The following is a 14,106-nucleotide window of genomic DNA, read 5'->3' on the forward strand; positions in this document are numbered from 1 at the left end:
ACTCCCATCACCCCTAGTAGCAGTCCTAGTATCTGGTAGTCCATGGCCAGTGGCAAGGGATGATGGGAGTTGCAGTTCAACTATGTCTGGAAGGTCCAGGTTTCCCACATCTGTACTGAGTTAGGTGGACCAACGGGCTGACTCTGTCCGAGGCAGTTTCTCTATGTTCGTTACATTACAAAACCAAGCAGTCTTTCGCAGAAACATTTGGAAGATTCTGCGCTCAGATTCCCCTAGTGAGCTTCCTATAGGAAGTGCATAAGACCAGAGCTATGGACTGGAAATCCCATTTGCTTCCAATCTTGTCACAATAACCATGCAAAGGCAAGCCAGCTGTTCTGCTCTTCTAGAGAAGTATAGATCTCCTGCAATGATTTTGCAAAGTTTTTTGCAGATAAAGTCGCTCAGATTCGGGAAGAGGTAGACTCCACCGTGGGAGCAGGGCCGGGGCGGGGGAGTGCTAGAGTCCTGTCTAGTCAAGTTTTGTGGGATCAATTTCAATCTGTTACCTCCGAGGATGTGGACAGGCTGCTTAGACGAATGAACCCAACCACCTGTCTCCTTGATCCTTGCCCATCCTGGCTTATAAAAGCTAGCCAGGAAGGGCTGGGCGATGGGCTTCGCGGGTTGGTAAATGCTTCTCTCCATGAGGGAGCCTTCCCAGACCCGCTGAAAGAGGCAGTTATTAAACCGCTTCTTAAAAAACCATCTTTAGATCCGGCCAATATGGCCAACTATCGCCCAGTCTCAAATCTTCCATTCTTGGGCAAGGTGATTGAGCGAGTGGTTGCGGAACAACTCCAGGCACACCTGGAAGAAGCGGACCATTTGGATCCCTTCCAGTCAGGATTCAGGCCTCATCATGGGACTGAAACTGCCTTGGTCGCACTGGTCGATGATCTCCGGCGGGCTAGGGACAAAGGTAAGAGCTGTTTCCTTGTTCTGCTGGATCTCTCAGCGGCTTTTGACACCATCGACCATAACATCCTTCTGGACCGTCTAGAGGGCTTGGGAGCTGGGGGCACTGTCATGCAGTGGTTCCGCTCCTTCCTCCTGGGCCGTGTTCAGAAAGTGGTGGTGGGGGATGAGTGTTCAGACCCCTGGGCTCTCACTTGTGGGGTGCCTCAGGGTTCTGTCCTCTCCCCCATGCTTTTTAACATCTATATGCAGCCGCTGGGAGAGATCATCAGGGGGTTTGGGCAGGGTGTCCATCAGTATGCTGATGATACCCAGCTCTACCTCTCTTTTAAATCAGAACCAGTGAAGGCGGTGAGTGCTTGGAGGCGGTTGGAGGATGGATGGCGGCTAACAGATTGAGATTGAATCCTGACAAGACAGAAGTACTGTTTGTGGGGGACAGGAGGCGGGCGGGTGTGGAGGACTCCCTGGTCCTGAATGGGGTAACTGTGCCCCTGAAAGACCAGGTGCGCAGCCTGGGAGTCATTCTGGACTCACAGCTGTCCATGGAGGCACAGGTCAACTCTGTGTCCAGGGCAGCTGTTTATCAGCTCCATCTGGTACGCAGGCTGAGTCCCTACCTGCCCACTGACTGTCTCTCCAGAGTGGTGCATGCTCTAGTTATCTCTTGCTTGGACTACTGCAATGCGCTCTACGTGGGGCTACCTTTGAAGGTGACCCGGAAACTACAACTAATCCAGAATGCGGCAGCTAGACTGGTGACTGGGAGCGACCGCCGAGATCACATAACACCGGTCCTAAAAGACCTACATTGGCTCCCAGTACGTTTCCGAGCACAATTCAAAGTGTTGGTGTTGACCTTTAAAGCCCTAAACGGCCTCGGTCCGGTATACCTGAAGGAGCGTCTCCACCCCCATCGTTCTGCCCGGACACTGAGGTCCAGCTCCGAGGGCCTTCTGGCGGTTCCCTCATTACGAGAAGCCAAGTTACAGGGAACCAGGCAGAGGGCCTTCTCGGTAGTGGCACCCACCCTGTGGAATGCCCTCCCACTAGAGGTCAAAGAGAACAATTACCAGACCTTTAGAAGGCATCTCAAGGCAGCCCTGTTTAGGGAAGCTTTTAATGTTTGATGGATTTCTGTATTTTAGAATTTCTGTTTTTTTGGAAGCCGCCCAGAGTGGCTGGGGGAACCCGGCCAGATGGGCGGGGTATAAATAATAAATTATTATTATTATTATTATTATTTGGATTATGCTTAATGCCCAAGTATCCTGTCACTGGAACAGGCACCTTCCTTATCAGTTCAATACATCACTTTCTCCACAGGCCTAACAGGCATGCCACTCTTTGTCTTTCAATATGGCTGTTGCATTTTTATTATAACTACTGCATGTTCCCCAACTCCTGACTCAATTTGATTTTGACACTTGCAAAAGATTCCACACCCATCCACGCCATACACCAAATATGACTTACTTGGTCCTTTGTTTTCCCATGCTCATTCCCCAAACGGAAGTTGTCCTTCTCTATAATGCCAAGCTTACTAGCAAGAAGCCCCCAGTTTCTTTTTCTTGTGGCTATCTCTGTGGCCACCTTAACAAGTTGCAGGTCATTCAGTCCTTCTTTATCCTGAATATCTGCAGTGATCTGTAAAAACAAAGTGGATTATTAGAGAACTGCATTCTATGGGTGAGCCACATGGTCTTCGATGGACTCAGCTTCTGGTTAGAACTTTATTCTGATTGGTTAATAACATAAAGTTATATTTTAAATGACCTTGCTGAGCGGAAACCCATTCAAGCATTCTGATTCCATCTATTCTACAGCTTAATTCCTTGGATGTTGTTACAGTACAATTACTGGATTAAATATATATATATATATGCTATTAGACAACTGTAGAAATACTCCACTGCTGAAAGATGAAATAAGAATAAAGGTTGCAACAGAAGACTCTGAAAAAATGAAAGGCATGCCGAGATAAGAACTAAACAGTAGCCATATTATAAAAACTTCTGGGAAGTTACCGGGTTTGCATTTAACAGCCTTGTATATTTCTCTTTCGCTTCCTTCACACTCTGTGAAAAGACAGAGCATGTAGAATGATGTACATGGTACCTCTGGTTACAAACTTAATTCGTTCCAGTGGTCTGTTCTTAACCTGAGGTACCACTTTAAATAATGGGGTCTCCTGCTGCTGCCACGCCGCCGGCATGCAATTTCTGTTCTCATCCTGAGGTAAAGTTCTCAACCTGAGGTCAGGGCCGTCTTAACCATAGGTGCCAGGAGTATGGGGCACCCGGGTGCCAGGCTCTCAGGGGCGCCAGGCCAAGAATCCGGTGCCCAAGAGTTGGAGTCTGGGGAAGAGCCTGCCCGTCGGAGCGCCACAACAGGCTCTTCTGCTACTGGCGGCTCTGCACCACGAGTTCAGGGGCAAGCGAGCCAGTGAAGCGCTGAGGCGGCTGGCCGGCCGGCTGGCTCCACCCTCCTGTGATCCTGGGATTGGCATAGGGCCGTGGAGAGGCCCGCCCAGCGCATGCTGCTCACACCACAAGCTGCCTGGCTTTACTTAGTTGCCGACGTCTCGGGCTGGTTTGTTGTGCTGGGCTGGGGGCAGGGGCGGATCTTTGCACCCTGGTGCCGCATATGCTTAAGACATCCCTGCCTGAGATACTACTTCCAGGTTAGCGGAGTCTGTAACCCGAAGTGTTTGTAACCTGAGGTACCACTGTAATAGGGCTGTGCTTCTGGCCCCGCCCAAACCATGTGCAGCTCCTCCCATTCATATCATTCATGAAATTGCACGGGTGCCTCTGCATGTAGTTACTGGCTTCCTCAGCTCCTGGAACCTCACATAGTAGATGACGGGGATAAAGGGAGAAACAGGTGTGTGTCTGGGCAGGTCCAGATGTGTGGGCTCATTGCAGCTTTCTAAGCACTTTGTCCCTTCATGCAAGTAACTGTTGGCTGCTTATGGCAAAACGGTTAGCAACATCTCGCTTTGGATCACAAGACAAGATGGTATCCAAAATGCTACCGTATTTCAGAATGTTCCTCTGAGCTCTCTTTAAAACCTATGATTCCATAGGAACAGTTCAAGAGTCTACATCAGGCACCCCCAAACTGCGGCCCTCCAGATGTTTTGGCCTACAACTCCCATGATCCCTAGCTAACAGGACCAGTGGTCAGGGATGATGGGAATTGTAGTCCAAAACATCTGGAGGGCCAAAGTTTGGGGGTGCCTGGTCTACATGAACAAAGTACTGGGATTTCCACAGGATTCGAGACATGTTCCATATGCTCTCCATCCAAACAGCCCTACCTGCCATTTCTAAACTACTGCATCTCAAGCCCTCAAAGTCAGATTAAGTGTACTTCAAATAGATACTGTACACAAATCAAAAGCAGACGATTTAGAATTGATACAAAATTGACAATGATCCAAAAGCATCCAATTTAGAATTGCACTCTCTCTCACACACATCCTTCTGAATTAATCTGATCTTTCAAAAGCCAGACCAATAAGAATGCCATTCAACTCTTCAGAAGGCTGCTAAGCCTTGGCATTTTGCGGTTCTCTGTATTTAACAGATACGAGCTTTGCCAATATGTGGACTTATTAGAATTCTGGAAAGAGATGTTGACTGTACTCATTTTGCTGGTTGGATCCAGAGATATTAAAAGTCCAACAGATATAATCTTGTTACATTATGTCATGTGCATATTCTTTAATGTGGATTGGTAACCACCTTCTTTTCTCCCACAGATTATTATTAGAGAAAAGTGACAACTTTTTTTAAAAAAGGGAAATCTTAAAAATAAATCATAATGTCTACTTACACTCAGATAAGAAGTAGGATGCTCAATTTGTGTCAGATTTGGAGGTATGATTGGGAAATCTAGCGTAGATTTGACTATTTCTTCTGAAAAGGATAGAACCCAGGCAACAAACATATCTTCAGAGATATACCCTAAGGAGAAAATGTTCTTCTTACATTAATGCTATTTATCTGCAAGACAATGGGTGCCATCCTGTAACTGAAGTTACTAAATATTCGTCCCACACAGAACACATTACTGTAGCCCAGTCTGGAAGTTCCCAAAGCATCATGGATATTCTACCACTAGGGAAGGTTGGTTTTAAAAAGTGCTCTGATCCAAAGCTCTTCAGATATTCAGAGCTGGAGATACATCTCCTAGGAAGAGCAGGACTTCCTATTCACTGAATTGTCAGGGGCAATAGCTGCACATGAGTGCAATGAGGATGGGTACATATTTTTATCTGGAATTGTCATGAATAGGAAAGTCCTTGTGGATGCAGGAAAGCTGTTCACGTAGGGTTCTGCGTAGAGAATAGCCTCTGGATCACAGAGGAAAATATGTATTTACATACATAAATACTTACTGCAAATTTATGTAGGTATGTAAAGGGACAGCAGTGATGGTATATGATGCTTTGGTTTTAAAATAATAAACACGATCTAGCCATAGTTAAGCACTTTTAAGCCCCATTGGTTTCAGTGGGGAGAAAGTGGGTATATTCTTAATTGTCTCATTGGAATTAAGAGGAACAGCTTGACATCAAGTGAGTCATGTAAAAGCAAAATAATCCTGGAAACCACATCTCTTTGCAAACTTCCCCTCATTTCTGTTTGCCACATAACGAAGAAGCCACAAGATGGTGCTGTGTCACATCCTTTATGAAAAAAATATGGTACATTGTTTTTGATCTTCTTTCAGTCAATTTAAGTTTCCTGTTAACATACCGTAGTATCCTATACATCATGGACCCTGGAATGCACATTTATTCGATCAATATTCTCAAAAAGTCAGCAAACTACCTTGATTGTCTTTATCCACTTCCTTGAGGAAATTAGCAGAAAGTTCATCAACGGCACTGCAACTTTGCATAGGATATAAGTCATGCAGCAAATCCCTGATTTGTTCCTTGCCAATAATGCCAGAGAATAATGTTTGGTATAGTCCTAAGCAAGGGAGATGGGAGAGAAAAACTGGAGGTTATTTTCTACATCTGCTCCATCCAAATATTTTTCCCGTTTTTATTTTTAGTTAGAATTACTGGCCAGTTTGGAGAAATAAAAAATCCTGTCGTCGTTCCCCCCCACCCCCAAATTAATGATACTTCCACCTTTCAAGATTATTCACATGGGGAATTCCAACCAGTCATGGATCACAGAGTGAACAGGATAATTTTGTGCCATGGATTCCATCTAACAAGTTACTAGGCAGTAAAGGTAAAGGTAAAGGCAAAGGGACCCCTGACCATTAGGTCCAGTCATGACCGACTCTGGGGTTGCGGCACTTATCTCGCTCTATTGGCCGAGGGAGCCGGTGTACAGCTTCCAAGTCATGTGGCCAGCGTGACTAAGCCGCTTCTGGCAAACCAGAGCAGTGCATGGAAACGCCGTTTACCTTCCCGCCGGAGCGGTACCTATTTATCTACTTGCACTTTGAGGTGCTTTCGAACTGCTAGAAAGCTAAAATCATGTGGATACAGGACTGCAATCTTGGGTCAGATTAAAGAGCCCATCTAGATCTCTGAACATTTTAGATCAGGGGTCAGCAAACTTTTTCAGCATTGTCCCTCAGATCTTGTGGGGGGCCGGACTATATTTGGGGGCGGAGAATTGAATGAATTCCTATGCCCCACAAATAACCCAGAGATGCATTTTAAATAAAAGCACACATTCTACTCGTGTAAAAACACCAGGCAAGCCCCACAAATAACCCAGAGATGCATTTTAAATAAAAGGGCACATTCTACTCACATAAAAACATGCTGATTCCCGGACTGTTTGTAGGCTGGATTTAGAACGCGATTGGGCCGGATCTGTCCCCTGGGCCTTAGTTTGCCTACCCATGTTTTAGATCAGGCATCCCCAAACTGCGGCCCTCCAGATGTTTTGGCCTACAACTCCCATGATCCCTAGCTAACAGGGCCAGTGGTCAGGGATGATGGGAATTGTAGTCCAAAACATCTGGAGGGCCAAAGTTTGGGGATGCCTGTTTTAGATCGTGCAAGAAGTCCTAGATGGGGCACAATGATGTTAGCCAGCAACCTGGCATCAACAGTCAGGTTCTGAAGACCTTTTCACATCACACTATGGAATCTGAAGCAACCAAACAGCACAGCCACAGAAACTACTTCTCTTTTGCAAGTAAAGGTAACCAGGTTTAGCAAGAATTGCCTCTTCACCAAGAGGCCACTGCAGACATGGCTTTCGGGGCAGGGCAAGGAGGTACAGCAGTGGCAGTGGGTGAATAATTCCATGGAGACTGGATCTACTGCCCATATGGATCCTGCTGCCCCAGGTGGTCACCTCACCTTGCCTCATGGGTGGGCTGGCCCTGGGTCTAGCCCATAGCCATTCTCTGCATCTCCTCCCTCCTCTGTGGTAGTGGCTCCAATCATGGATTTAATGGGACTTTGGTCTGAGGAAGCAAGGAAAACAATCTTCTCTTAAGTATATTTTTCCAATACTACACAGACAGAAGAAAGGAGATTTAGCCACAAAGGGTTCAAGAAGAATTGACTTTGGCCTCAAAGCAAATACAAGCTTTGACAATATTGTTCAGAATGCCACTTTTATAAAGCTAAACTCCTGTGTACCAATGACACTTACAATCCTGAGCACCCTCTGCCCCACCAAGTTTGTTAAGGAAAAAAAGAAAAGCAAGCACTTGGGAAATCAATAAATCTTTAGATGTGCGTCATTATCATTTTTATGAGTTCGGTGAAATCACAGATGCTGTATCCTCTTCATTTGGGATAATTGCGTTGTTTGCATGCATCACGGGAATTAGAGTGGAATGACGGTAATTTATTGATTTGAACAAAAGGGCTTACCACTCATGTGGTAAAAACAAACAAAAGGGTATTGGCTGGTTTAAAAGCCAGATGTGCCCCCAAAATCCTGTCAATAACTGATGTTTCTAAGAACCATTTATTCTTAAGCAAAGACAATCTGCAAAGGGGGTTCTCTCAAGTTTCCCATGTTGGAGCAAGTTCATTGAGCTAAGGGGCAGGATCTCAAAAGATACAAAAGCTGTGTATGATTATTCTTGAGCTCAAACCTGGCACTTTTTCTGTGGGCACGACCAGTGCTTTTTTACTAGAAAAAGAGGTGCCAGAAATCACAATGAACACCTCCGTTATTTTCTTAGAATGGCAATGGCACTCACCTGAGAGGTGCCAGAACTGAGTTCTGGCTGGAAAAAAAACCCTAGGCATGGCATTGCTGATGTTGTCAAGGTCACAAGCTGACCTTTAAAAGCCCTAAATGACCTCGGTCCAGTAACCTGAAGGAGCGTTTCCAGCCCCATCGTTCAGCCTGGACACTAAGGTCCAGCACTGAGGGCCTTCTGGCAGTTCCCTCACTGCGAGAAGTGAGGTTACAGGGAACCAGGCAGAGGGCCTTCTCGGTGGTGGCACCCGCCCTGTGGAACACTCTCCTGTCAGATGTCAAGGAAATAAACAACTATCCGACTTTTAGAAGGCATCTGAAGGCAGCCCTTAAAGTTTTTAATGTTTTATTCTGTTTTTAATGTTCTGTTGAAAGCCACCCAGAATTTGTTCCCTTCAAAGAAATTAAGTACGTAACTCTGGCCTGACTGAGTTTAAACCTTTGTTTGTTTGCTGGAGACATAAGGGAAAACATACAGGCAATATTCAACCCAATTGCTCAGTAAGAAGTAAACCTGCTTCATCATTTCAGTGTTCTGAAAATGATAACAAAGGCCCTAGCATGATAGAAAGGCATTCATTTTTAAAATTTTTTATTTTAAAATGGTTTGCATGTAACTTTAACACACAGTGGTGGATCCAAACTAAGGAAACTGTACTTCATTCCCATTGAGATCATTGGGCCAAGTGAGCCATGATGTAAGTAAACTCCATTGATTTCAATGGAAACTAAGAGAAATTAAAATGCATTGTGATCAGCTCTCTGTTTACTCATGAGTATTCTATCCTTTCTATGAATTGCTTTATCCAGCTGCCCAAATCTTCCAATGGTGCTAAAATGTTGCCATACTCCCAAGATTCTCTTTTCTATTTCTCTCCCCCACAGCTCAGTTTTCTTCATTGAAAAACAGCCTTCAGCAGAGGGTATCTAGATTATTGAAGTGTGAATCTCCTTGCAAGCCTGGCAGTAATCCAAAATTCCTATTAATTTGGAATATAAGAGTCAATTTCATGGTTTAAGTCTCATGATGCAAGCCCACATTTCAACGCTGGTCAGAGATACCATTTCAACGCTGGTCAGAAATACTGTGGACTAATGCTCTGCACTGCTCAGAAATGCTGGGCCTTTCCAACAAACCTTATCAGGGATTCTCACATAGCCACCCTATAGAATCAAGCAATGCCTAACAGTGACTGATGGATCTATTTTTGATGCCATTATTCTGTGACCAGAGTTGGTACAGTCAGGCTGATGAATTTTTATTCGGATGTCAGATGCTAGCTACACATCTGAATAATTCTTCAGCCTGCAGGAAAGATGCATTAGTATCTGTCATGGCCCTTGGGGGGCTCTGTAGCTATCTGTTTTTGTTGCTGTTTCATTGTCACAGATTTTCAAGAATCCAAGCAAACTTTTTTTTCTTTTTAAAAATCTCTTTATTTATATTCTTTAAAATATTACAAAATAGAATCAAATAAACAGAAAAAAGAACATACAGAAACATAAAGGATAATAACAGAAACATATAGAACATAAAATTCCAATCCAATAACCTTAACAAATAATAAATAAGAGCAAAGAAAGAAAAAACCAAAAACATAATTTACAAAGCAAATAAGACAAAACATAACAAAAACAAAAATTGACTTCCTAAAGTTTGTACACCGCTTCCCTTTATTTAACTTTCCCTTGTCTTGCTTTATCTGAATTATTATTTACATAGATTCTTTATATTTCCCTACTTACCTTTCAATTCAAGCCAATCACCAATTCAATATTCATATCCTCTTTGATCAAATAGTCCTCAACATGCTTCCATTCAACTTTACACTTCTGTTTGGGGATATTCCTAATTGCAGCAGTCATTTTGGCGAAGTTCATGAACTCTACCAGTTTTTCTTGCCATTCAAGGATCGTTGGGATTTTTTCACCCTTCCAGTTCTGGGCACTTCTGCGGATGCGTGCATGGCGGAACCCGGAAGTAAACACTTCCGGGTCCGCCGTGTTAATATCCTGAAAGAACGCAACCCGCAGCGGACGCAACCCGAGATATGACTGTATTACAGAGGTGGATCTTCGCTGCCCCTTAATGTTTTCCCATCAACCATCTAGTGTGGCTGTTAACAACTTGATAACTACCGTAAGAACATCCTAGTCTGATCTATCACCCCCATCTGGATCAATAGATGCAGCAAACAGCTTCAAACACAGTCACGGGTCCTTAAAGCATGCAAGCCCCACAGCAACGACCCTTTCTAAAAAGAAAGTAGAAGAAATCCTGAATTCTAGTCCCTACCATTCCTTCATTAATATGTTTTCCTGTCAATGGTGGTGATGTGAGGTCCTTAATATATCATTTAATATCTTCAAACCCACTGCTTCAGTACACGAAATTTTAAAGCCCTACGGACATGTTCCAGCAGTCTTTGACACTGACCTAGCTAGGAAGGTCCAGGTGTCTTCTTATTATATGTTGATATATGAGGAGAAATGCACCACAATTGAGTGAATATATGGTATAGGTCCAGAGGTGGACGCGGGTGGCGCTGTGGGTTAAACCACAGAACCTAGGGCTGGCCGATCAGAAGGTCGGCGGTTAAAATTCCTGAGATGGGGTGAGCTCCTGTTGCTCGGTCCCAGCTCCTGCCAACCTAGCAGTTCTAAAGCACATCAGTGTGCAAGTAGATAAATAGGTACCGCTACAGCGGGAAGGTAAACGGTGTTTCTGTGTGCTGCTCTGGTTCGCCAGAAGCGGCTTTGTCATGCTGGCCACATGACCTGGAAGCTGTACGCCGGCTCCCACGGCCAATAACGCGAGATGAGCGCCATACCCCCAGAGTCAGGTCATGACTGGACCTAATGGTCAGGGCTCCCTTTACCTTTATGGTATAGGAGGAACTAGTCCTAGGCATATTTACTTGGGCAGGAGTGGGGAACCTCAGGCTCAGGAGTCAAATGCCCTTTGTATCTCCCACTCATGACTCTTCCCAGACCACACTCCTGATTGGCCCTGCTTTGTTCCTTGATCGTTTTTGTCTGGCTAGAATGTCTCATCTCATCGAGTCATAGAGCTGGAAAGGACCTCGAGGGCCATCTAGTCCCAGTGGCATTGCTGGCAACATCAACCCTGCCATGTGGGAATCCCTTGCAGATGACCATAGTGCCTGGAGACAGGCAGTAAAGTTGTATAAACAAAGCTGTGGCCAGAGCAGAAAGGACTGCTGGGAGGAGAGCAGATAGAAGGAACGCTGTGATGCATCTGCAGCAGCACAACTGGATACATTCATCTGCCCCAGCTGCAACAAAACATCTCTCCCACATCAGTCTCTATAGGTGCTGCAACCGTCCAACAGCTTGAACTCACCCCAAAAAGCACACTCCTCCACTGTCTTCCGAGACAGATGGATGCCTGCAAATTATTTATATACTGAGTTCTGTAAAATCTATATTTATGCTATTTTTCTCTCATATACCTACCATGTCCATAATGTCTATGTGTTTTGTTTGTTTGTTGTTTTTCCTCTTTTTCTAAGATGTATATCTGTTGAATCTTTTTAAAAAATAAATAAATAAATGACAGAGCCACCCATTTCTACTCACAACAACTCTGTAACGTAGGTTAGGTGGAGAAGCAATGGTGGGCCCATGGTCACCCAATGAGCTTTGCAGCTGAGTGGGGATTTGGCCTTCCAGCATCTAGTCCAACACACTAAGTAGTTATTGGACCCCACTGGCTCTCAAATGAAGTTTGATGGGTAGGCTTATAAGGATTACATGATCCTTCAGATATCCTAGTTCTAAGCCACTTAGGGCTTTACATGTCATAACCTATAGAAATCACACAACAACTGAAGTTACTCCCGAGAAATTCACGTCCATATTTTTCAATCGAAGTTCCTTCCTCCCATGGCTGTAGGAGAAATAATTTTAGAAAATGTTGTGAGATAAGAACTGGATTACAGTCTTTTGTTTCACAGAGAAGGCCAAGCCCCTAGAGCTATATCATTTCTGTAAAGTGCTGGGTGTGTGCCTGGGGCTGAGGTTTTGAGAAGAAAGGAGCAGTTATTCCTGTTTGGTTGTTTCTAAACAAAATGATTTAATAGCAATAATAGTTGTTCCAGCAAAGGATTGTCCAGCAGCCAGCTGGAGGTAATAGCCCAAAACAAAGCAAAATTCCAGAATATTAGTTTCCCCCATCTGGCCATTAATCTGCAGGAAATGCACTGTGTGCTGTAATTGCTTTAATTAATCAAATGAACTCTGCACTTCAAAACTGGTATTCCTGGGTTTTTCAATTGAGACAGCTAATCCCATCAGGTATTTCAAAAGCAAAACCTTTCAGCAGTTCTTCACTCCTTCCAAGCCTGGGTAATGAATCGATAATTTCATTTTGAATGCAGAGCAGCTGAACGTGGGCAACAGATTTATACCTACAGCAATGTGATGCCCGAGTATAATGTTATTCGACATGTTTCTTGGATTTCCCAAGAAGGCTAATCCTACAGGAGGATACCCTCTCCTGGAGCTCGAAGAGCACCTCTGTAAAGCAGAACATACAGTCACCTTACAGGGCAGCAGGGGAGAAGAGAGGATGGTAATTTCATGAACTGAGATTACCGTTTTAGGATCCAGCCCCATGCCTAGGAAAGACTGTTGATGTATAAAATCATTCTGCTAAAAGTCCTGATTTAAATCTACAGCAGAATGCATAGCTGCCAAGTTATCCATTTTTTAAAGGGATTTTCCCTTATGCTGAATAGGCTTCCTCGCGAGAAAAGGGAAAACTTGGCAGCTATGAGAATGGACTAAAACAACCTAATGCAATACACATGAGAAAGTGAGTAAACCCTGAACTACAAGCCAGTGATGAATTAGTGTGCAAAAAGCAAGTAAACTAGAAAATCCTGCAGCTTCAATCTCTACTCACTCATCCGGAAGCAAGTCCCATTGAAATAAATGGGACCCGTGTCTGAAAACATGTAGAGGCCATCAAAAAGCAAATGGCATTTTCCATTCCAGGAGACACAAGGCACAACTTTTCATGAATACTAAACTACGGAGAAAATTGACAGTGATCCCTGGAGAACAAAATACTGGATAGAAGAATATCCCCCCAACAACACGACAAAACTACCACCCACGACTGCTTCTGTATAATCATCCCACACAAGCCAGAAAACCTCCCTGGACTTGAGTGGAGTTCGGCTGATTTACAAACGCAAAGCCCATATCTTACTCAGACTCTTAGTCTGCCAATAGGTTGCAGACTGCAGTACTGAAATAGCCATTCTCATTTGCAGCACAGGGCGTTTGCTGATTGATGTCCCAGGCCATAAACTTGTCCACAATGAGGCGGGAACTGGGCTACAACTAATATGGGTGCAACCACCTATACAAATCTTCATTGTTGAATAGATAGGTCTTTTTCCTTTGCTCTTTCTTCCGAGGCTCTGCCTTTCTGTGTATATGATTCATTTATTTATTTTTGTCATAATATAGTGCTTGGTCTATTCTTCATGGTCTCTGATCTGGCTTCTTTTGTTTGGGCCAGAAGATAACCCAGTAGAAGATTCTTTAAGTACTTAGGACATAAGAAGAGCCTATTGGATCAGGCCAATGGACAATCAAGTCTAGCATCCAGCTCTCACAGTAGCCAGCTAGATGTCTATAGGAAGCCAGTAAGAAGGATCTGAGCACAACAGCAACTGAGACTTCCTGCTTCTTGTAGAGATGGACCATAGCCATCATAGCTAGCAGCCTTTGATGGATGACTAAAGCCACAGTTCTGGAAGATGCTTCCATTAAGAAAAATGCATCTCTTGAAATGTTTAGATTGTTTGCAACCTTCTTTACTGGTGTTCTGATCACAGTAAGGACTTGTGAGATAACACACGTCAGACAGAGTTTTATACATCAATAGCACGTTCTTCAATTATATTCCTAATCAATGCAGAGAATATAATAGGTGGCTTTAAAAAAAACT

The 14,106-nt window shown here is 44.1% G+C and overlaps 1 protein-coding gene across 5 annotated transcripts in view; it reads right to left on the reverse strand.

Moving 5' to 3' along the window:
* The window catches only part of LOC132591255 (uncharacterized), a 45,022-nt gene that overhangs the window by 4,268 nt on the left and 26,648 nt on the right, over positions 1–14,106 (reverse strand). For 3 of the 5 annotated variants that reach the window (XM_060268948.1, XM_060268947.1, XM_060268946.1), the window contains 3 exons: positions 5,760–5,903; positions 4,759–4,889; positions 2,395–2,565 (listed from right to left, as the gene is read on the reverse strand). In XM_060268948.1, coding sequence (XP_060124931.1) covers positions 2,395–2,565; positions 4,759–4,889; positions 5,760–5,903 — 446 coding nt within the window. Of the gene's footprint in view, positions 1–2,394; positions 2,566–4,758; positions 4,890–5,759; positions 5,904–7,264; positions 7,372–14,106 lie in introns of all 5 variants that reach the window. The other 2 variants (XR_009556872.1, XM_060268949.1) reach the window with 2 other exon arrangements.

Source organism: Zootoca vivipara, chromosome 16 (assembly GCF_963506605.1).
Source record: "Zootoca vivipara chromosome 16, rZooViv1.1, whole genome shotgun sequence".
NCBI lineage: Eukaryota > Metazoa > Chordata > Lepidosauria > Squamata > Lacertidae > Zootoca > Zootoca vivipara.